Here is a 24,489-nt window from a genome sequence, read left to right on the forward strand (position 1 = left end):
CCAAGGAAAGACTATCACTAACCTTTTAGCCAACACTCCATGTACTGCCAATCTGAGACAGCTGAGAACATGTGAGATAAGACTAATTAACTGTTCCTTTTTGAGCTCACACTGCATACAGTGTACAGTATTTCATACACAATTAGAGGCATTTCAGTTGTGGCACACACATGGCCAGTCTCTCCAGGTCATGTGCAGGATGCCAAGTTGGCTGTTCCCATAATACAGTGAGTCTGGTACTTTGGCATCCTGAGGAACTGGTCTGGGAGCAATACAGAAGTGCTCCATGCATGCAAATGTCCCTGGATGGGACCACAAACCATGCCTCCAGTATTTTGCATGTTATTCAACATCTGGCTTGTTAGGCTCTGATGTGGTCACTCTTCAATTCCTAAAGCACTGACAGCATCTGTAGAGCTCCCCACCACAGGAATGCAATAGAGAAAGAAACACAGGCTCGGATCTGGTTCCGTGCTCAGAGCAGGGCCATCACTGAGTAAAAGCAAGGCTTGCCCAGCCGAGTTTTATAATCTCCTACGACAGAAATCCCACTTTCTTTCTGAGCCCTGCTCCAGGGCTGTGCTTAGGAAATAACTTTAAGTAAAGCTGGAATTGTCCTTGCAGCAACATGCACATTTTTTCTTGTCCTGCACTCCACACCTCTGAGAAGAGCTTGACCTTGTCTCTATAACCTGCCTGCTGTGGAAAGCAGCAGTTAGGTCCCCCCTCGGCTTTCCCTCCTCCGTGATGAGCCTGGATTACATTCCCTTTCCTTAGGCTCCTGTTCCCTAGCTGTTGCTGTGGCTGTGCATAGCACCCCCTCCAGTGTGTTGAAATGACCCTTGCACTTAAACATAAACTGGGTATAATGATCATCTCGCAATGTAAATTATGAGCAGCAAAGTATGGCTCAGTGAAACCCTTATCAACATCTGTGCACAGAAAAGAACTGAGATTTTTACCAGGAATATCCTAACTATAAAGTTTTTTATCACAGTCAAACACCATCCCACTTTTAGGTCATAGGATAGTCCTGGAACTGTAAAGACTCTTCCCATTTTCCCCTATCCTACCTGGGCAGCTACTCTGTGTGCAGTGAAGGAAGCTGCAATTGCTCAGTGGGTTGGGTACAAACTACTAATCTTAGTGCAAGGACAGACAATAATTTTCTAAAGAAATACAACCAGCAATCTCCATAAGAGTGCTTTCTTAACATTACTGACACTCAGTTAATTAAAATTAATTCCTGCTAATTATGACCTTCAGGCAACAGAAGTATAAGACCCTCCCTTGTCATTTTTCTCAAAGCTGGAAGTTCCTGGAAAGTTCTTTGGACACCCTTGCAAGCAGCACACTGCAAAATATAACCTGAGCTCCCTCCCCTTGGCGTGAGGCCTCACGGACGGAGAATGACCTGCCTGAGCAGCTGGCCCTGCTGCTGTTGGCATAACACTTCAGTTCACTGAGCAAATGCAGCCCATTTTGAGCCTCTAAATTACAGTTCCAACCATTAGCCCTATCCTTAATCATGGCTTCCTGGAGTCTGTCCCCAGCCTTGCTGCTAGCACATGATGGGATGTAACACCTTCAACTCACCTTCATAGGCCTGTCGCTGTTTGCAAAGTTGTTAATGATGAGCAAAGAGTCCTGAAATCTTGTCCCACCGCTAAGTGCCACATCTGCTATCAACTGGCTCACTGCAATTATGATCTGTTGGGACAGAGTAGGGGCTTTATTTAAATGAGCCCTAACGAGTTTTATTATCACAGTTAATAAAATGTTCATAGGAAAACAACACATCCTTCCCACAATGTAAGCCTTGGTAAGCAGATGGTGTGCCTTTGCTGGCAGGTCTCCCAAGGACAAATACTCCCCAGAGGTCCAAACTGCTTTGCTGAACAGAACTATCCAACAATTGTAATACGAACTCCTGTTTGTATGTTAGCTACCTTCTTCTGTGATTCATTACGACCTGGAGGGTATTCATCTGTCCCACTAGGTTATCTAAATTTGCTTCAAAAAGTACCAATGTCAAAAAAGCAGCTCCAAGGAAATCCCTTTTCCTGCCTCAAAGGCAGCTGTCCTTTCCACCCCATCCCAGTCAGCCTCTGGGGCAGAGATGTGTCTTCTGTCTGAGACTCTAAAAATTCAACAGCTTGGAGTACTTCACTGCAGTATATTTTACCCAAAGCTGCCTGGGCCAGTCACTGGAAAGGGGATTTTTGTCCATATGGCAACAGCAAGATCCTCTGCAGACATGAGGTGACAATTGCTATATCTATTCATTAAATCTGAGGCATGCTGCTCTCTAGCTTTTCTCAAGTCACTGACCTGAAGATGTGTTCTCAGGAATGTTCTCCTTTTGGTGAACTCAAAGTTATTTCTCATCAGGAGATACAGAAGAGCGGAGGCTTCGTTCCTTGTGGAGGACACCTTGGAAGTGCAACACTTCAGGATCTCATAGCAGAGGGCAGCACACATGTTCACCCTTCCCTTGAAAAATGCTGAGGGAAACTTCACAAGAAACATGCAAATATTAGAAAATACACCACTAAATGGCACCCACAGGGCTCAGATGGGCAGGAACACAGGGCAACACACTGAGCCTGGTCAGCCTCAGTAAAACTTCTGCCAGTATTCTGAGCCTGAAAGTATTCGGGGGAATGAATTTGAGGCCTGTTTTTAACTACGTTTCCTAGAGCAATGTGAACTTTGCTGTCAGACTTCTTGGGGATGTGCTTGCGTACGTCCATCTAACCCACCTGCTGATACTATTTGGGTTTTTGGAAAATGCTCACCAAATTGGATAGAAGTGTTATGTTCTTACAAAATCCATAAACACCAGTAGTGGGGCAGAGAGGAGAGGTCCCATTGACATTCCCACCAAAGGCTGCTGTATGGAACATCAGAAAATCCATCAGAACCCACCCAGGAGTCCAACCTCTCCGGGAAACATGATGTGTGATGCTTGCACAGCTACTTCCACCCCTCAGAAAAGTCTAAAATCATGCCTGTGCACCCTTGGGAATGCAAACAAGAGACTGGTTTGTCCCTGAGAGCCTAAAATACAGTGACCTGCCCTGTCCCCCCAGATGGAGCCTGCCCCAGGAAGCAGCAGGACCAAGCCAAACCACAGTGTGAGCTCCCTCAGTCAGCAGCAGGGTAAAGAGACCTGCAGCAGGGGGAAGGGAAGCAGATGGGGAAGACCCTGGTGGCACATCTGTGCCCTCACCAAACTCCTGCTGCTGAGCACAGCTGTGGGGGCAAGCTCAGCCATGTCTGGAAAGCAGATGGATGCAGTGGGTCAGTGGGCAGCAGCCTCCAGGGCTCCTGGAGCTGGGGATGCCAGTGCGTGTCCCACTGGCTGCGGTCATGAGTGGTGGCTGGAGGGGAGGGAGCACCACACTCAGCTTCCTTCCACCCCAGCCACAGTGGTCTGGGTGCAGGGAAGCAGAACAAGGAAGGGTTTTGTGCTGGCACGCAGCCGCCTCTGCAGGGACCTGCTGGAGAGGGGTGATGCCAGCACTTCCTCAAGGCAGTGGAGGCTGTTTGGGCATTGCACAGCAACACTCTGCTCCTTCTGCACTCTGCTCCTTCCTGCTGCAGCTGGCAATGAGCCCCAAGGAATTTCCTGGCACAAAGAGGCAACTGTGGTTTTCCCTGTTTAGAGGAGTGACGTGTTCAGTTTGCTTAAGAGCCAGTGGTACTCATGGGGCACTTCTATCTGCCCCACTACCTTCTGCCCATGGGAGATGACAGTAAATGCTGTCAGAGTATTCACTCACACCCTCCAGTTAGAGCCTGGAGTTGTTACTGTGGCCCTCTACTCCTTGCATTAGGTATATATGTTCCAGGAAAGCTTGTAGGGTACTGCCATGGCCACCATCATGGCATACTGGTGACAGGGTCTCAAAACGGGAATCTAGGAGCTGTGGCTGGCAAGACTACTGTTAGGATCACACATACACACACACAGAGGTTAAAAACCAGAATGAAGACATGAAATACTTGGATGTTCACCGCCTCTAGCCAAAAACATATTCAGAAGAAAAATGGGAGAAAGAAAAGAGGCAAATAAATATCATAGTAAGGCAGGGCCACGAGGATCTTGTGTGCATTCAGGAAAGGAGCTCCTAAGGAACTGCTGCTCATTGTAATGCAGTCCTTCCCCCACAGCGAGATGGGGTCATGCTCAGCACTGGGTTTAGCCCACAGTTGGCCACAGCAGTGGTTCCTGGTGCCAGGTTCAGGGCAGCAGACCCATGGGTGTATCCCTGCTGGAGATTTGGCCAGGTGTTGCCTGTGGTTCTCCTGGCCAGAGAACACACTGGAAAGAGCATGAAATGGCCCATGTGTGATGACTGTGAACACTGGAGGAGCCCATTTCTGATCCAGCCCTAATATGATGGACCAGAGCAGGAGTCAACACAGCAACCAGCTCCCAGAGAGGTCTCAGCACAAAAGGGATGTGAGGACAGGACAGCCACAGTGGCAGGCAAGACATGGGGTTTCCATGATTCACATCCATGTGTCTGAGCTGCTCTTTAAGGCAGATCCCTCCTCTGTGCATGTTTTCCTTTTTAACCTTTAATTTAAAACCATTCCTAAGCATGTGTGTATATATTTATCTGTAAATGATGCTCTGAACAGAAGGAATCAGTTGTTAAGAAAACCTAGAGTATGAAACCAGAACGGTCTAGTTTTGGTGGTTCTTCCCAGCTGGTAAAACAGTCAGCTTTCTTCCTGCATTCCCAGCACACATGCATGCAAGCGAGATTCATTTTAAAACCAAAACTAAAGATGCAAACAATTATAGAATGTCTTTGTTCTTTGCTTTCTTGCAACATCTCTTACTTATTTTTTTTAAGGTCTTTTCCCTATCCAGTAACCAGATGTAATGCAGAAAGAAAGCTATTTTTAAGACAGATTTTGGGATGTGGAATAAATTTCAGAAGGTTTTTCCCCTCCAGTAACCATTTGCTGTGACCCCAGATAAGAGGGGGATTTTCTTCATTGTAATTATAGCTACCATAGAAGGCCATAAAAATGACAAATTGTCCTTTCTAACCCTGTCAAAGGCACAACTCACTCTTGCTTTTCTTGGAGTTACAAAGCAGCATTCGTACTTCAAAACAAACTTGCAGGAACACATTCTATCGTTGCACTTGTCATGAAGTGCAGTGATGACCCACCCTTCCCCCCACACCACTTTAGCCCTTAAAAGAACCCTTGAGAGGACTTAGAAGGAAGTTTGGGACTTGTGTGGTTATGGAGTTGGCAAAGAAAACACTTCCTTATAGATACTATCTGCTGGGCTCATATCTTGCTCTTACAGAAGCAACCCGTGTCCTGTTATAGGGGAAATGTGAGAAATTAGCTGAAATCAATCTTTCATATCTTTAAAGACCCATGATGCCAAATTGAGCATGGATTCAGGTTGGCATAAATCCAAGGAAACAATCCCACTGCCCATCCTTGCAGTAGCCAAGCATGCAGCCTGCCTTGCTGTCATCAGCATTTTGGAAAGCAAGTGTGGAACCCCTGAGGGCCTCCAGGCTTTGAAGGATGACAGTGAGATAAAATTGAACAGGTGTGCAGGTTTGGCTTCACATTTAAAAAAAACTCCCAGAAAACGCGCCGGGAAGGCAAGGAATGTCTCTTATTTGCTATAGGCACAGAACAAATATTTCTGGCTAAACAAACTTTTGACTATTAAGAGGAAAGGTGGGGTGTGTGCAGATCTGCATCAGGATGGACCTCGAGGCTACAGAGATCACAGGCACACAGAAAAATCAACAGAAAGGTAGAGCAGTAAACATGCACTGGACCCTGCAGAAAAACTCAGCGATTCCTGCCACTGCCAGTTGCCAACTAGCAGGCTTTAAGAAACCCCATGGAAAAACACCTTGTGGAAGACCACAATGTCTGGAGCCAGACAGGGAGCCAGCAAGACTTCTGCATTTCTGCTTCTCACATGTTTGCTTAGCACAAGCCAATATTCAGCCCTAGACTCATACTAGCTTTCAGCTTTGCTGTGGGGTTATAGGAAAACATACATAGCACAGACTTTTTCCACCTCTGAAAAACAGCTTAGCAGTCTCTTTATTTAATCAGACTTTGCTCAGCACCTAGTGCAAAGAGCTCCTTTGGAAGTTACCATTTGCTGCTTATCGCTCACATACTGTGCTCTGCCTGGCTGCAATGGATTTTCCTCATTAATGAAGTGTTGTGTCCGCGGGATTTGAGAGGTTTTAATTAACTTTGCATTCGTGATAACTGTGCAGCTTGGAAGGAATGGCGTTCACAGGTATATTGGGTTTTGAAGACGTACTTATGAGAGGTGGCAGGTTTCGACAAGCACAAAGGGAAATGTCATCACTCACTGCTTTTTTCATAGCATCAGTCACTGCTCTTTCATAGTTTGCTGTGGCTTTGTCACTGCTTGAGCGTGGGGGATTAAACAGCTTCACTGCCTACCAGGGCTCAGAAAAGCACGGAAAGAGGTTCAGCAAGTACTAACTTCTTTCGAATCCAGTGGGTGAGGAGCTGCCTGTCAGAGCAAGTATTATTCAAGCAATAGCACTGTCAGCATAGTTAGTTTGGGGCAAAGACTCAAGCACCAGCTTTTGGTTGAACAGAGGCTAATCTTTGTAACCAAGGCAAGTGAGGGAACTCCTCATGATTTCTCCTTTTGCTTCCTGATATCCACCAAATAATAAATAACTGGAGGACTTCACTGACTTAAAAAACAGCCCAGGTTAACTGGTTTTCTAAAACACTTCTCCAAAATATTAGGAGTTTAAGCCTACTGGCCTTTTCTGCCGTACTTATAAGTTCTCCTACACCCTTATTGTCATGTATTACATACCTTGCTAATGAAAGCTCTCAGAGAGGCAAACACATGCTTAAGAGCTGCTTCTGACTGCCCGTTTTTGAGAAAAGCCAGATGAATATCAAAAACCTTCTTCATAAGTGGATTGTGGCCATCATTGCTTAAAAGCTGGGTCTGTAAAGCAATGAGAGAATTTACTTCTTAGAAATGTTATGCCTGAAGCTGGAAATAACAGAGATAATTTTGCATAATTAATCACATCAATTCTTAAGCCAGATAAGGAACAGGGCCCTCAGTAAAAGTACAATCAATAAAATATGACAATCACTACAAACCTACAGTACTTAGTCAGAGGCTATTTTTATAGCAGAGAATAAAACAAAAATATTTTATCACTTCTGTATCACTAATTCCAAAACCTAAGTCAATAGCCTGTACAACTTTCACTGATTGCCTAGTTATTTGAAATAAAACATGCTGTTAACAACATAACTATCACATTGGTTTTCTCCATTTCTTTTTATTTGCCTTGAAAATTGTTTCATTTGCAGCCCAAAAGAGAGAGAGAAAAAAAAAGACTATGACATCTTTTCACTGGGTAGATTCATAGCTGTAGGAAACCAGTACACTTCCCTTGTTCCCTCCAAATTTTGGAAGTTTGCATCATCTGGAGATACGGTAAAATGGAGCTACTTGTCTTTTGACACTTTGTACACACCTTTGTCACAGGGTAAGTTTAGGATCCAGACTTTTAAACTGAGCTCATTTGCTCGGCAGCAAGAGCAGCACCAGCCCTGTTGCTGCAGCACAGAGCCCACTTCTGTGCAGGAACACCCTGTGACCATAAAAGTGAAGCAGAAGCCCATTAAAGCGGAAGGGAATCCAGTCTGTCCTGTGGTTTGAAAATCACATTGTTTTGCAGTTCAGCCATATTCAAAAAGAGGCAACTGAGAAAGTCAAGCAAGTTTTAACCCTTGCATCATTGAAATCCTTTTGCTGCTACCAAACTTCTAAGGAGTAATTTAATGTATACACCAGGATGGCTTTTTGGCTCTGCAACAGAAGCAGAGGTTATGAAGCACTTCTCTTCATGTTGTTCAATTCATCTAAAAAGGAAATCTTTATCGTGCTTGCTCTGAAATCCGGAGTTGCTCTTGTGACATTATGCAGACACATTGCTACATGCAGGATTCCTCTGACTACATTTCGGGAAGAGCACTTCTGGAACAGTATTTTGCTGCCAGTCTGGGGTTCTCTTCACCACAGAGGCTTTGGTTTTTGTAGATGGCAATGACGGCCAGGAGCGGGAATCATCATATGAAGGATGATTCATATGGTGGTACTGGTCCTGTCTGCACTGGTAGCCACAGCAGGAATGCCTCAGCCCCAGAGACATTAACGTGTAGAGATTCAAAGAAATTTGGGACTTGTTTCTAGGAATTCATGGCAGAAAAGAGTGACCATTTTAAAAATGCTGAACCTTCATTTCCCTTTCCTCTAGTCCTCCTTTCTACATGATGTACATTTCCTCTTATTCTATTTTTGTAATGTTTACAGTCATGGTATAACATCTTGCAGTTTTGAAGAAACAGCAAGATTGCATAAGGGCATAATTACTCTAAGACCCTGTGAAACACTCAGTGTTTGAAAAATAAACAAGATGCAAATGATTTGCTTTTGTAAAGCCTTCCATATTCTTCCACTCTAGGAGAAGGGATCACCAAAATCCACACAAAATCAGAAATACAGCACACTTTTCTACAAGATTTTTGATTTCAGTGCTGACCTTGAAACTCTGAGTGAAAAAAGAGATGGTGTCCAGGACTGTCAGGCACACTTCGGTGGCAATATTGCCCTCCAGTAACGCCTGGTGCACAATATCTGCTTCTGAGGTGCCTGCATCTGTGGGCAAAGAGAAAATCAGGAGGAAACAGTGTTCAACACTCCAACTCCCACAAGATCTAAATGCGGATATAGACAAGGTTCTCCCCTTGCAGTTCACTGGGTTTGGGAGATAAAGCAAGAATAGTAAGATGCAGAATTTGCCAGCTCCATTCAGAGAAGCTGCCTCAGCCTGATGCCAAGAGAGAAAACCAGTATCAGTATTACCCCTTAATATCACTGTCTTTAAAGCCAGACAGACAATGAGCTGTCCAAGTTGTCTCCACGAAGGAGAAATGGCAAAGTGCTTCAATGGGACGAAATTCACCCACATGGAACAGTTGAGAGCAGATTCCAGCACAGGTCTGTGCAGGGCAGCTCTCCTGCCTGCCCTGCTCACTACCCAAGAAGCTGAGTCAAGATAGGCAAGAGGAAAAAGTCACACAAGTCCTAAGTCCCAGTAGTGATTTTTAGGGATTGGTTTAAACATCACCCCCACCCAATTAGGAACGTTGCAGGGAGGAATGGTGACCACTGTAACTCCATAGAGTTTGAGTATCCTGAAGCAACAAGCAGCAAGTGGAAAACGGCTGCATGGAGTTTTCATCAGGCTAACACTCCACAGACCCATCCCACCCTGCTGTACGTACTGTGGTTGAGTGTGAAGGAAGTCTCCAAGCTGCCCAGGTGCTGGAGTCGCACCCCGGTTCTGCTGCGGAGAGCTGGCATTGTCTGGGATTTCCTATCTGCTGCCGTGTGCTTGGATAACCAGGCATCATGCACCCTGCAAGGGGAAGCAAACACTGTGGGTTTGGACCAGCAACAGCAGCCACACCACTATAGGATTACGTGAGGCACCAGGATGGAGACCTCCTCCCTCCAACACACTGATCTGGTTTATCCTGGGCAATCCCAGTGGGACTGACCAGGCTAGGATGATCTTGCCTGCTCCAGACGGCCCTAGAGCTACTGCAAGAGCAGTGCTGCTGCTCGGGAAGCAGGGAGGGAGCTGTGACTCGTGTCTCACCTGCAGCCAGCTGGGGGGGACACTGCCAACCTGCGCTCGCCTGGGCCTGGGGATCGCATGCAGGAGCTGGAGGGGAGGGAAGGGGCAGGGTGCTGAGATGCAGGGCCCCTGCTCACAGTACAGTGCTGAGCAGAGCCCCGGCCCCACGGGCTTCCTGCCAGCTGGGGTTTGCCCAGCGTGGGCGTGCATGCGCCCTTCCTGCCTCAGCTGTGGCAGGGAGCACCGGGACAGCACCCACACTCTGGCACCTGATGGAGGAAGGCAGTACCTGGCAATATTCCTCTTGCCCACGTATCTGAAGTGAAATAAACACACCCTAGGAAGAAAGCGAAATACATATCTGTTAGAGATCCTGCAGATCAGGAATGATCCAGAACATTGTTCTGGCCTGCAGACACACTCCTCTGTGCATGAGGGTTTGTATCTGTATTTACAAGTCACTTGACCTCACACCCATAGCTTCCAAACCCTGTGGCACAGCCCTGTCTTCTCATCCATCCGTTCCACCAAACCCACTGCAATGTGGAGGCTGTGCTGTGAGCCCTGCTTGTTCACACATGGTGGGACATAGCCCAGGCTGAGCACAGGGCACTGTCACTTCACTGTGCTCCCTCAATATACAATTATTTCTCCTCAGAGGGAGGAAGAGCATTTCATTACAACTGAACAGACACCCCTAGTGTTGCACAGGGCAGTGAGTGCACTGTGGTCTCCTCCTTAGCCAGTACCGACCACATGAAGGTGCAGTGTTTGAATAGCCACCTCATGATACTCACTCCAGAAGCACAAGGACATTGATCAGCTCCTGGGGGGAGAATTTGTTCCAATATGCTAAAAGAGTATCTGAAAGAAAAAGAAAAGCAGTGCACTGAGATTTAAAATCTCAAAGAGGGACCTTACAGACCAAAACTGCCAGTGATGGTCCCTTGTGCTTCTGGCTGCCCCCAGTGAGCAGGAGTCACCAACCTTCAGAGATCATCTTCACAATGTAGAGGTAGCACATCAGAAGCGTCCGGATCTCAAACTGGTCCAGCCGGCTGCAGTGTGACACACTGCTCCTCATGGAACTTCTGCGGGCCTGTTGGGACACAGATGTGACATGGAGGACCACGGTCCTGGGTCCCTGGGCTGTGCCCAAGCAGAGTGCGGGGCCAGATGCTGGGCAGCATGAGCACAGTGAACCCGGCACACATCAGATGTGCTGCCATTCCCCCCTGCCCACCAACTTGAGCACCCCACAGCACCATGTTTTGGAGACAGCTCATCCTTTGGGGTTGCTGCCCATCCCGCCTGGAAATCCCGGACACACGACTGAACGCTTCTCTGCCCAGAAAAACAAATGTCTGGGCAGGGAATGAGGTCTTATCTGGCAAAACACACAACAGTCTGATTTCACTTCCCCTGCTCTCTGCAGCATCTAAACTCCCAGATGTTTTTAAAGACAGTTCTTGTAACAAAAGAGTTCTTTGGCTATCACAGTTTAAAGCAAGAATCTAACTTTCTGTTAAAGGCATACACTTCAAAACAAAAAGTCAGTTATTAAAAAAGGAGGAAATTTCAGCTTAAGACTTTTTTTTCTCCCCCATGATTTTTGGAAGTATTCTGATTTTCTCCTACTTAGGCAAAATACTACTCCTATTTAGGCAAAATAAATGAAATCCTGTTGGTGGGTCAATTTATGTGGGAAAGTCTTGGGCACTGTGTGGTGGGAAACATCACTTTTAAGGTTATACCAATTTTATTTTGCATTCTCTGTGCTTGCCCTAGCTGCATCCTCCAACAAATGGATACAATTAAGCCTTAAGCAGGACACTTATCCTAAAACTGTGCGTCACATGTTTGGAGAGTGATCCACAGATCTCATTTGCTGTTTATTCTGGGAAAAGCTGTGGATGTGAGTCATAATAAAGCAGAAATAAACAATCATTTTAGAGTTGGAGATGTGTGCTATAGCCAGAGCTTTGCTATTGACCGTGCCAAACTATCAAGTCAGCACACAATTCACTCCAGGGCAACAGGCACAGAGCAACCTGTCTGCCTCTGCAGAGCAGCACTGAAGCTGTGCCCCTCCACGTGGCATTGCTTTTATGTGGTTTTGTGGATATTACATTCCCTAACAGAAAAGCCTTTTTCAACAACTCTGAAAAGTGTACCTCCAAGGGCACAGAGGAGGATATCTGGCCGTGGGGGAAGAGCTGAGCTGCAAGTGATATTGCTTTCTGCAACACCTCAACACCACCAGCAACAGTGAAGCACATGCTCAGGGCTTTGCTGAACAGTTTGATAGTCAAGTGTTTGCTATACTTGGTCTTGTAGCTCTGTGATTTATGAACAAGAGCTTGCAAGGCCCCACCTCTGCTAAGCATGTCAGGACACAGCCAGGAGCCCAGATAATCTTTGCCTTGCAAGGGCCAAACTTTTTGAAAATGGATCAATGATTCACGCCAACCCAGGCATTTGGAAAGCGCCTTGAGGAAAACCAGGGGCTGGATTGCACAAATACCTGATTTCCATGTGTGCAATCTGCCAAGAAGAAAGTACACCCTGTCCAAATAGTGGGGTCAGAGCTCTTTGTGGAGTGACTGCAGTCACCTTCTGCAAGTTTGGGCCTGTGGTTATTGGCCTGTGCTGGTTTTTCATCAAACAGCTCATCTTAAGTCAGTGGTCACTGGCAATCTCACATCACAGTGCTTTGTTTCCCAGACATGCATGGAAACCAGTTCCCAGCACTGGATGCTGGACTCTGGCCAGGCTCAGACCCATCCACACACAGGGAGAATGTCTGAGTATGGATAAATGCACCATGGGAGTAGAGATTTTCCACACAGATTTTGCCTTTCATCTTTAACAAGTAATTTGTCAACAGTTCTATTTTTGGCTCAGGGATGTTTGAAGAGGGAAAGCATACCAGACCAGTGACTCTGACCTCCTCTGGTAAACATCAATCTGTTTGTTTCCAAACAGAGAGATCTATAAGCTGGCTTTGGAGACCATTAACACAGGGAACTCCTTTTCCCTCCCCCTTATTTAAAACCTCCCGCAGACTGCTGCAGTGAGCGCTGTTATTTCCAGCTCCTGATACATTACTGTTTCACTCTGATCCGGGGAACTGGTTGCCCCCTCCGAGTTCAGGGATCCTTTTGAGTCCTCTCGCTTTATTGCGTGGCCATTTGGAAGGGCTGCTCCACAGGCTGAAAAAAAAAACCCAGACCCCACGATTAAGCCCTTTGCACCAGCACTCATCAGTGCAGCACAGACAGAGAGTGGAGGACACAATTCAGACAGCACTGATGGTCAAAAGCTGCAAAAGGACAAATCTGGAAAGGACAGTTGGGGTGACACCACATCCATGGAAAAACAGGTAGACTCTGTGAGTCTTTCAGGAGATGACTGTTTCGGGCTTGGGGTAACAGGGTTTGGGTTTTTCGGGCTTATAACAGTTGTGTTAAAAATAAATGGGAGTGCTAAAATTTAGAAAAATTAAATTTACCTGGATCTTTGTCTGCAATCAGGCTGGATCTATTTGAGGGGGATGGAAAACTGCATATGAATTCATCCCTGGATGCCTGTAAAGCAATATATGGTTTTTGTGACCAACAGAAGGTTACACCTATTCTCTTACAGAAGAGAATAATGCAATACAAAAAGGCAAATTAGAGTACTTTTTAAAAACAACACAGTAGAAAACAAAAATCGATATCCTTACTTCCATAAAAAAGAAACAAAAACTTCAGGAGTAGAAAGAATAGCAGAAGATATTAAAGTCACAGCAGTGTTTTCCCCTTTGTTTTTCATTTTTTGAATTGTTTTTCTCAAATGTCTTATTTTTCTTTTGGCCCAAACAAGGAGGTAAGTCTAGTCTGCAAGGCTAAGGCCACCTGGGAACCACACACAACTCTGAGGCAACTCCCCATGACAGTTGCTGGAGTCCAAGGCTGAGTCCTGTGTCAACTTGTTGCACTTGGAGGGATTTACCGCATCTCAGGGCGCTACACATACTGTACAGAAACATGTTAAACATGTCAAAAAAGGGAGAGTCCTTGTACCCAGTTCTGCAGACAGAACTAAGTCACAGAAAAGCCAAATTAAAAGAAACAAGCACCTTACGGGCCTGTGGGGAGTGGAAAAACACACTTCTTTCTAAAGCTGAGCCTGGCTGTAGGCAGTGGAAGTTGCACAGGGGGCGTGTGGGGAGAGCAGGACAGACAGGGAGGGCAAAGAGGCATCACTGGGCTTTACTCACGGGACTGGAGGCGGATGCACAGGAATAAAGTGCCTCACGACTGGCCACGCGCTGGAGGTTCTCCAGGAGCACCCCAAAGAGTGGCAGGTACAGCTGGGCGATTTTTGCCTGCTGGTTCTGAAAACAGGGAGAAAAACACAGGTAAAAGCCCAGGTTTCCAACGGACTCAGAAAGGGAAACTCTTGAGCCAAAGCACATGTACATATATATATATATATGTCTATTTACACACTGTATATGGTATCTTGAGGACATGTGTTGGTTTGGCTTCTCATCTCCAGTTCTAGAGCTGCCAGGGAGGTTTTATCCTTCTAGCAACAAGCTTGGGGCACTCGGGGATTTTGGAGGTTAAATAACATTTCCAGTCATACAGGATGTGTGACAAACTAAATCCCAGATTTCCTAACTCTTTAACTGCTACTTGACTTACATGGTTTGATTTTTAAGTACAACACCTCAGAGTAATGGAACAGAAACATTTGTTCCACGCCTGGTGCTGGCTATTGCTTCCAGTAGAGAATTCTCCACAGCAAATGCTTCTAGTGACAACAGTTTGTAGGAACAGATTAATTTGGATTAAGTGATACATATAAAAAATGGTCTGGTTGACATTTTCTAAATGGAGGCCTCCTTTACATCCAATTATTTTTTGTTAAACATTTATTATTCTGGATTTGACAGAAAAGTTACAAAAAAAATGGAAAGAAATTTAAGGCTTGCAAATTAAATGGAACATTTTGAATGATAAAAGAATCCATTTTTTCTCGTGATTCAGTATAACAAAAGATAAAAGAAATCTTGAAAACACTCATGGGATGAGAAAACCTCTTGGCCATTGATAGAGATGGAGTCTCCTTGGCTTGAGCAAGACTGTGCCAACAGACCCTGCCACACTCAGTCTGTCCTGCCTGTGATGTAATTTTTTGCTTTGGTGTCTCTGGACACCAGCTGAGCATCCTGCCCTGGCTCCAGACAGTTTCCTGGTCACATACCCTGGAGTACAATACATGTACAAATACCCCATGGGACAACTGTGAGACAGGTGGAGTTTCTGGGAAGTCAGGGAGAGTGCTGCACACTGAGAGGGCAAACACCTCCTGAGTTAGTGTGAGGGGTTCCAGGCACCCAGAAGTGCAGGAACAGTCTGCCTCTGACCCAGCCTTGGCAGGGAGGTGGCAATCTCTCCTGAAATATCAAGTCTTGCCAGCTGCCATGGGCTGCAGTTTCGTTTCCAGGCTGTGTAATCACCACGGAGGAGAAAAGCAAGCCCGCCTCCCACTCAGCCCTTCAAACAAGCAGAGAAGGGAGGGAAGAGGAGCTGGCTCCTGGCCCATTCCGGCCACTCCTCCCACCCTTCATGCCAGGAAGTTATCCATGTCCCAATAAAAACCCTAGGAGCAATTTGAGGACCTAAACACTAAACAGGGGCATGTTATCAGGCTAGAGCAAGGACAGGTAGCATCTGCACAGGTAGACGGGCACTTTTGAGGGCCTTTGTGTCAGCTGGGAGCAGCACCAAGATAAAACAAGCCCATCTCCAGGCTCTTTGAGCATTACCACACTCAGAGCCTCTGCCTGAAGAACACTGACAGCTACCCAGCGGAAATCCAGTGTCTCATGAGAACTGAGATCCTCTCCTCTGAGTCACTAATTAGGAAAACATGCAGCTGACTAGTAACAGAGATCAGTTCTGTTTCCTGATTATAGCATATTAATGCAGGATATGAATTTAAGCCCAAGACCAGAACATCATTGATGTTGCCTAATTTTGTTGAACAACCTCTTCGCTAATGACACTTTCAAGTTCCTTAATGGCTTAGGGCTTTATTACCTAAATACTCAGGATGAATAAGGGGGCTGTAGTTATCTGACTGCATTATTTTTGTTCCTAGATGGTTTCTCAGAGCTATTACTATTCTACCATAACTATCAGTTATTTACAACATTTTCCTAAAAAGTAATGAGTCTACCCTTAGTGCACCATGCAATATCTAAAAGTCTGATGTGTGCATTTTTTTTCATAGAGTTCAACAACATTATGTTAAAAAGACAACAAAACAGGCCTGACCTTATGCTGGTATCTGTTGTCAAAGGCATGCTTGATCAAGAGATTTTTTAAGACTGAGATGGCTGTATATCTGATATCATAGTTGTCCTGCAAGGCAACAGAGGCTTCTCTGAGCAGCATCCCCACCAGGAAATGGTGCCTGCAATACTCATCAGTTAAACTGTACTCGAGATTTACATCTGAAAGAAACAGCAAGGACATGGTTAAGGAAAATGTTTTGAGAAAAAGGTCACTTAACCTACTATAGTCCTCCAGAAGGGTTCATCACTCTCTCCTACAGTGCACTGATCTTTCAATAACGCTTGAAATGAACATACAGTTTTCTCCACCACTGAGCTAAGTCATATTAAATAATTTGGTATCTTCCAGTTCAGGTTTATTAATTGCAGCCCTCTCTGTTTCAGCAGCACCTGAAGGAAGGATTTCTGCAGAGTGATGCTTTGCAAAGCTTACCTCTCCAGTGAGTAATTTGTAAAGGCAGAGATGGATGAAATGGGGAAAGACAGGACAACTTAGTTCCTTGGGGCTGCTTTGCTCCCGACTGGCGGTTATCCTGTAAATCCCCAAACTACCCACGTTGCAGGAGTGCCAACCTCCACCAAGCATCTGTGAGCGTGGGAATGGGCAGTGGAGATGGTGGGTTTAGGACACCCAGCCCTGGAGTGCTGCTCTGTAGCTCATTCCACATCCACCATGAAATCTGCATTCCTTCTCTCCATGTTAGAGAGCAGAGCAAAGGCAAATACTCCTGCTGGGATAGGGATGCAAACGAGGAGCAGGTGCCAAGTGCTCGGTACTGCATCCTCCATCAGTCTGCACAGCTGGGCAGCTGCATGGGCTGGGGAGCTGGGGTAGAGCTCCAGGCAGCTGCTTGTCAGAAACTGTGAGATTCCCTCAGCTTCCCACCAGCAAATATTGAAAACAGCTCCTTAGAAGATGTGCTGACTCCCAGGAGAAAGGCAGCTCAATATCTGATTACCTTGGTTAACTTAACTTCTACCCTGCATCTCACACAGAGTCAGGCTATATTCTGTAATCAAAGGAGTGGGTGCTACAAGGATAAGGCATCACTTCCATGGATGTGCCTGGATAGTGCAGCAGAGAACCAACAGTCAGAGATTTCAGTGCAGGGTGTGTGTGCACTTGGGCTGCTATGAATGACCTTGTCCTGACACCATTATCTCTGTCAGACAACCCATACACCGAATTAGAGCTGTGCTCAGCTCAGACCTTTTTTTTGAAAACATGTGTGAAAGTTTTTCTGTGGTAAGGCAGGGTGCATACACATAGCTTTGAAAATTCCAGCCAAAGGGTTACAACAGCTCCGTGGCTGCAAAAAATATTTTTGGGTTCATTGATTCATAAGTAGCATTTACTGAATTGTGAAACTGTGATTCAGAGGAAAGAGAAAGCAATCTGGAACATTATCTAGCTTTCATTGTTAGTCATGTTAGCAAATGCCTAATTGTCACACAATATGGTTATTTCATTAGTTGAATGCAAGCTAATTGATTCGAAGGTGTATATTTAATTTGACATTAGAGGATTTGGTCATTCCAGTTGGACCTACCTACTGAAGTGAACCGTTCCACAGCAAATGAAAAAAAATCTAATTCATGTGTAAAAAGAAAAGGGACAAATAAAAAGACGGCAAAAATAAACAGGAACAAGTAATGCTCTAAATCTTGGAGAAACAGGACTGTACGTCATGTTTAAATATTATTTGTAAGGCTATTCCTTAACTCCCATCTTCTGTCAATCCCTTGGGTTTTTTCCTATCACAGGATTGCAAAACCAATTGCAAGCTGCTGGCTGTGAGGCCAAGCTTGGGGCTTGCTTTGGCTGATGTCCCCACGTACAGCAGAAGGGACACACACCACCAACACAGAATTAGCTGAGATGTTTCAGAGAAACTGCTCCAACATGCAACTCTCCAACTCAATGGGATGTGGTTGCTGGAATGTGCTCTGTCATCATGCCTGTCTGCAGTGACTGAAGCTGCAGAAACCCTCTTTATCCACCTCCCTGAGGGCTATTCCTTCTTTTCCCGGAAACAAAGCAGTAAGGGTTTGGGCATGACCCCTCTCTTCATCCAAACAGATTGATAAAGAGGTGAGGCATGCCAGCAGGGTACCTCTTTGGTGATGTGCACTTTGTACCTCTCCATCTCTGAGCCTGCAGTCCCCTGTAACCACAGGTCTGTCCATAAAACCAGACAAGCCTGCAATGGAGATGCATCACTATATCCTTCTACCATGGCAGGCAGAGCTCAGGCACCACTGCAAAGGCACTTCATCTACCTGTGGGAGGGCTGCTGTACTGGCAAGAGCTGTGTGTAAATCTCAACTGGTAGATCTCAGTCACAAGAAAACACAGGAGGAAAGATGGGCTGCCCTTACAGCTTCTCAGTTTAACCATCTCAAATGCAAAGGTGAATGTTAACCAAGAAGGAGCATCCCTATGTTATCATGACACTAAAAAGCATCAGGGAGGCACTATGGATGTGTTTTTCTCAGCCATTTCCAGCAAAACTTTTTGTTAAATGATGCCAGGCAAGTAGTCAAATTGGTGTAAGACATTAGCAGCTGGTCCAGAAAGCTCTGAGAGGTCACACACACACACACACACACACACACATATCTATATATAAATCAAAATAAGGGATACTTCACAGTTACTGTTGCTTCTGCCATCTGCATGTGTGTGGAACCACTTTAGGACTTGTACAACTACACCCTGAGGCACAACCAAACATCCCCTTTCCTCCATCAGAATAAATCATACAATCATAAAACCACTGGGCTGTCACATGGGGGAATCCCAAACCTCACTCTCCTCTCCTGTACTTATATTGGCCAAGCTATTATCATCCAAACCTGGCAATGTTTACTGTATTTATCTAGCACAGATGAGAAAGTGGGACCCAGGGAGAATGAGGGTATCTCCATAGCACTCTTGGGAGGCCACTGATGTCCACACTGCCATTGGTGGCACAGCTCCAGCCACCCACTCTTGCTCAGTGCCTCAGCTCAGCCCCTTGTAAACCCCATCTGAGCTGCTGAGCAGCTTCAGGACCAAAGGGGACACGGTGTGACAGCAAAAGCAGTGTGGGTATGTGGTGGTGCACAGCACTTATGCCCTTGGAATGCACGAAGGACTGGCATGGGCTCAAGCTCTCTGCTGGCTGCCTTCAGCCCGGGTTTGAGTACAAGCTCAAACACGCTGTGCCCTGCTGTGCTCTTGTTCAAAATGAAAGGAGCAGGTAACCTAGGTCACTTTCTGGTGGTCACAAGGGGAGCTGGCATTGCAGCAGTGAGTTCAATCTGTTCTCCTATATTTCCATTCCCTACAGCACCCATTGATGAGACACCCACTTCTCAGGGGATGCTGACACTCATGAGAACGAAGGATTACACTTGCACAACTTCTGTATTTACTGAAACACGGGCAGTTTCTTTCGGATATTGTTAGTCCCATGCAAACTTAAATATAGGAAAGACTGAAAAGAATGACTGCATACCATTGTGGAGCAAAATTATGTAAACTTGAAAGAAAAGCATCTTGTCCTGAGGTTAATGTAAATTAGGTTAATGAGGACATACATTTCCTTGACACCAAACCAAAGTCCATGTAGTCAGAAGCCATCAAGACTAATAAATTATAGCTCTTTAGCCAGTCTCTTGAGAAAGGACATACCTTGAACTCTTTGCAGCTTGGGTTTGGAAAAGGTCATTGGCAAGTTCAGAGGAATGTAGTGCTCGTGATTGCAAATGGTTTGAAGAAATTCAAACTTGTATTCAACCAGCAGCTGGGATAAAAAAAAGACAAACACAAACTATGTTTTCAGTTTGACCCATGTGCTTCCAGTTCAATGTGCTTGTTGCATAAGAATTGGGGAATCTAAAGAGCATGTGGTAAAACTCACTAATAAATGGCAAATTTCTGTGTTGTTCCCACCAAGTGTCAGCACATGCAGTTGTCACTTGGGACTTCTTTTCCTTTTTCATCCAAACTATTAACCAATTTCTCCTTTACTTCTGACTCTTTACATTACTTGGAAACTTAACTGGATAAAGGCTCTTGGCCCAGACAAAGAGGTCTCTGCCTCCAAAAGACTCTGCAGGAACAGAGTCTAAAAGGCCTCCAAGAGTTGTATAAAATAATTACTAAAGAGCTTTGACTAATGTAGATAAGTACAACTGCAAACCACCTTTCAAGAAACCTACTGCTTACCTTAGGGTCTTTTGGGCTGAATCCAGAAACGTAATCATTTATCAAGTTAAAAACAAATCCTCTGTCCATAAAGGTCAGACAACGCTGGAGAAAAAATAGCAAGATGTGAGCAATGATTAAAAATTAAAGCAATTATGCTAAATCTTCTCCATACTACTGTCTGCCAGCAGCTCGATCTGATCCTCCAGCTGCTGCCGACTTTCCAAAACATACTTGATCCTGTTTCTCTGAAACTATTTGGATGATCTCACATAAGTCTCCCGTGGACAACAGAAATATTTAAAATGAGATTATACATATTCCAGGTTCCAAACAGCTGCTAGGCATGACTGAAAACCCGAGGTAACATGTAGAGTTAGTGCTCCTCAGAAAGAGAAAGTTACTTTCCTAGGAAAGCTTGTCTCCTCCAGAGTTTTGACAACTGAAAAAAACCCCAAAGACAAGATAAAGTAAAACCATATTTGTTTGCTTGCTCCGTATTTCTCTTTGTCTGCCTTTTTGTTTTTTCTGATAAAAACCTTGGGAGAAGGTAAGAAGCTGCTGACCTTCAGGAAGTTAGCCAAGCTAAAGTTGACGTTCCTGGACTCCTCGGGGATCTCGTTATAGCGAATGGTCACGTGAGGAATGATGGCAAGGAGCAGCGAATGCAGGGCGTGCTGGTAGGACTCAGGGAACCGCTGGCCTCTGGGCAGCTGAAACCAAAAGCACACCCAAACTCAGTGCTGCAAGCCAGCCCCAGTCCAGACATAAGTTCTTTAGCATTTGTTTTAGTTGTTTGCTAATAAAACACTGGCCAAAGACAGCACTGGCTGCAGCTGCAGTGGGTAGTAACAGAAAAGGAGGGTGCACAAGCCGTAAGGAGGTCTGGAATTTTTAAATTACAATTGAGAGTGAAAAGGGGAAAAAGGGAGAAGTAAAGCAAAAGGAAAAAGGCTAGATGTTCAGCTTGGCATGGTTGGGTTTTTTTTTAAATAAAGAGTTACAAAGCTTTTCAGAAAAACTTTTGGAGGAGAGTTAGTTAGCTTGTGACAGTTCTGTAATGCAGCATTGACCGAATTTATTTTTACCTTGATTTTGTTCTCTTCCAGTAAGTACATTGCCATGGACTTTGCCAGTGCTTCAAAGAAAAACCACGAGTACTAGAACAAACAAAGAATACTATTACTTTTCTCAGCAGGATTGACATTCCCTGACTGTGTGGAGAAGCACCTATTTGTGAGGGAGAGCTCACACTCTCAAATGGCATTTTTTTAGCACAGTTGTGCTTGGCGTGGGTGCCTTTGCTACCCAGAGATGTCCTGCCAGTCTTAGGGTGGGAATAGATTCATCCCCTCTGCATCCCAGTGCATCCTGCCAAGAGCCAGCAGAGCTTGGGGTGTAAGCCCTGCAAAGGCCCAGAGGCAGAAACTCAGTCTGCCTCCTGTGAGTCACCACTCACGTATGGCTTGAGGAAAATAGGTAAAACTGACAAGACGAACAGCCCTTTGCTGTGTCCTGCCATGAGCCTAAACACAGCCAGGTTCTCTGCAAGAATTCATCTCTGTTGTAAGGGGAGAACCTCAAGGATGTGGATGTGAGGAGCTGTCCCGGTAGCTTTGTCCCGGCAGTGGGTTTAGATGAGTGTAAGTGTTGGGCTTTATACTAGACACCCTTTTCCTCCCTCCATCCTTGACAGCCAAGTACAGCCAATACTTCACCTTGAGTAGTTTATTGATGGCTAGAAAATCTGCTGATTGCTTCAAGATCGTGGCCATGGAAAGGACCAGGATTTCATGGGTCATCTTGGCCTGTTTGACACTTGGCTTCTCAGCTCTAAAGACATACTGAGGCAAGAACAACAGTGTCAGTGGTGTGCCTGCTCCCAGCAGGGAGTCTGGAGAAGCAGTGTGTCGTGACTGACCTTTATGAAGGAGCGCAAGTAGTGGTCTAGACCTTCTTCATGGCACTTGGACACGATGTGCAGAAGAACCCTGAGGAGAAACGTGGTTTGTGTTCAGCACGCAACGCGAGAGCAAGTTCCTTCAGCTCACAGAAGTAGAAACCATGTGTGTCCTATCCTGCTCAACCTCAAAACCTGCTGGCACAGCCTGATTTGCAGAGAGCCAGCAGCTGCAGGCTAGCACCCCTCACAGCTCCTGTGGCTGCACCATCCTTGCACAAAGCACTCAGACACGAGGTAGCCAAAGGCTCTTCTTCACTTTTGTGCTGGACCAGGTATCACCCAGACCAGCTGACTTCAACACTCAAGACTCCTTGCACGATGAGATGAGATAAAACAGTCTCATTGTTTTTATAATCTGATACCTTCCTGCATCCCCTGAATTTATTAATTCTGGAAGCCTCCTTTTTTGTTGAACTTGCATCATATGCTTCTTGTTACATGCACTGGACTATTTTGGGTTGTCACGTTGTAGTTCAGGAGGGTCAAGCAGACCCTGGAGAATATGCAAGCCCTCTAGAAGCACTCCCAGGAGTGAAGGCAGCAAGAGCCTAGTTTCCCCAGCCAGCACTGAGGATTTACATTTCAGTTCCAGTCAGAGGGAACAACAAACTATTGCATGTTTTCACAAACCCCACAGGCCAAACCACAAGGAGCAGTTTACAAGTCATTTATCAGATAAATTGGGTTTTAAATTCCACTATGAAAGTCTGATGAAAAAACAGTTGCCATTAAACAGAAAGCTACTGACAAACTGGAGAGCATCAGGCCAAGCTTTGAAGAAATCTCTGGAAATTAAGGTGGGAGTTGGTCACCTGATCCCCTGTCCTTGCCCCCTGGTGATTTAAACAGAGTGGAATTACAGTATTCCACACAGGAGAAGTCTTCACAACCCGAAACATATGGCACAGGGCTGTGACTGCAATCCCTGCACTGCATCCGTGGGGGAGCAGGGCTCAAGTCCCACATCCCTGGGGGAGTAGGGCTCAGCCTCCAGCCTCCCGTTTCATGCTAGCAGGATGCTTCTGGTACAAGGATGCATGGTATGTACTAGAACCAGAGGAGGATCTCCATGGAGTGGCATCCAGCATCCCCTTTTGCCCTGGCAGCACTTCACTGAGGAATAACCTCAGGAGGAAGATGGATGTTTCAGTGCATCCCTCAGTTTCAGAGAGTAGTGGCCAGTGCTAAGCAGGGAAGGTGCTTTTGCCCCTTGAGCTCCCTTTGGTCCCTTGCCTGCCTGCAGCTGGGGCCTCCACGGGCCCGGGCTGGTGCCGCCAGAACAGCGCTGGGGGATCCGAGCAGGCACAGCTGGAGCGGCTGCTCCTGCTGCTGCAGCACAACACACCCAGCTCTGGGCAACTTGTAGCAATCCTGACAGAGGGACTGGTGTGCTGGGATGAGACCCAGGCATTGCTCCCCACATCTGCTGCCTGCAGCTGGGATGTGCCCGGATACTTCAGTGCCTATAGACACCCCAATAACTCAGCTTCCAGAGCCATCTCTGCCAGCAAACCCTTTTGAAAAACAAACCAGGAGTATCTTTAAAGTACCACATTTTTCCCCATGCATCTCCCAGGACCAGGGCCCCACGAAGCCCTACAACACTCAGATGTGCCAGGGGAAGAGAGCAGCAGGGGACAGCCAGTGCTGTCACTTAGCACCCTGTACTGGGAAACCAGACCCTGCTTTGCACTGTCATTTGTGGCTTTGCATTTGTAACCAAAGACTGGATGGTTTGCCCAACACTCACATGGTGCAGTTGACAGCTACTTCATCCTCCTGGGTCACGTTTGTGAGGACTCTAAATAGTTGCATAAGAATTACAGGTAGAAACTGAATCATTACTTGGATCTCCATGGCGTGCAAACACTAAAACAAATGTTCAAAACACAGACACTTTTAGTTCAACATTTTGCAGATGTTAAACATTTACAGTCCACAGACATTCTGTGGCAATAGGACAGGCGTTAGCAAATGCTTCAGGGTCTGGGCTTCAGCCCACTGGAGGATGGGGGAACTTGGACCCACAGCAGCACTCGCTGCCTCCTTCCAGCTGACAGATTCCAGCTGCACGCCTTTGAGGAGCAGCATGAATCACTCATGGTAGGTATTAATCCTTGTCTCCAATGTGCCCTGATAGCTATGACTTAATTAGAGGTCACATGCTATGGTTTGACTGAAAACCCCCAAAATTTAAGGCTGAAGTTTAGCTCCCAAGTCTTGTCATTACTCTGTGTCAGTTTTTTGAAATGCCATTTTCACA

At 45.8% G+C, this 24,489-nt stretch overlaps 1 protein-coding gene across 1 annotated transcript in view; it reads right to left on the reverse strand.

The window, feature by feature from the left end:
* DOCK11 (dedicator of cytokinesis 11) overlaps positions 1-24,489 on the reverse strand; it is a 59,536-nt gene that overhangs the window by 12,487 nt on the left and 22,560 nt on the right. The window contains exons 23-42 of the mRNA XM_029959200.1: positions 23,977-24,095; positions 22,185-22,254; positions 21,982-22,107; positions 21,352-21,423; positions 20,830-20,976; positions 20,285-20,368; positions 19,748-19,859; positions 16,052-16,230; positions 13,984-14,100; positions 13,231-13,306; positions 12,828-12,931; positions 10,707-10,818; positions 10,517-10,583; positions 10,009-10,056; positions 9,741-9,806; positions 9,364-9,497; positions 8,619-8,734; positions 6,869-7,006; positions 2,332-2,514; positions 1,597-1,710 (exon numbers count right to left, since the gene is read on the reverse strand). Of these exons, the coding sequence (XP_029815060.1) occupies positions 1,597-1,710; positions 2,332-2,514; positions 6,869-7,006; positions 8,619-8,734; positions 9,364-9,497; positions 9,741-9,806; positions 10,009-10,056; positions 10,517-10,583; positions 10,707-10,818; positions 12,828-12,931; positions 13,231-13,306; positions 13,984-14,100; positions 16,052-16,230; positions 19,748-19,859; positions 20,285-20,368; positions 20,830-20,976; positions 21,352-21,423; positions 21,982-22,107; positions 22,185-22,254; positions 23,977-24,095 (2,184 nt within the window). The remainder of the gene's footprint in view (positions 1-1,596; positions 1,711-2,331; positions 2,515-6,868; positions 7,007-8,618; positions 8,735-9,363; positions 9,498-9,740; positions 9,807-10,008; positions 10,057-10,516; positions 10,584-10,706; positions 10,819-12,827; positions 12,932-13,230; positions 13,307-13,983; positions 14,101-16,051; positions 16,231-19,747; positions 19,860-20,284; positions 20,369-20,829; positions 20,977-21,351; positions 21,424-21,981; positions 22,108-22,184; positions 22,255-23,976; positions 24,096-24,489) is intronic.

This window comes from Manacus vitellinus, unplaced genomic scaffold, assembly GCF_001715985.3.
Source record: "Manacus vitellinus isolate BGI_N305 unplaced genomic scaffold, ASM171598v3 scaffold_19_pilon, whole genome shotgun sequence".
Lineage (NCBI taxonomy): Eukaryota > Metazoa > Chordata > Aves > Passeriformes > Pipridae > Manacus > Manacus vitellinus.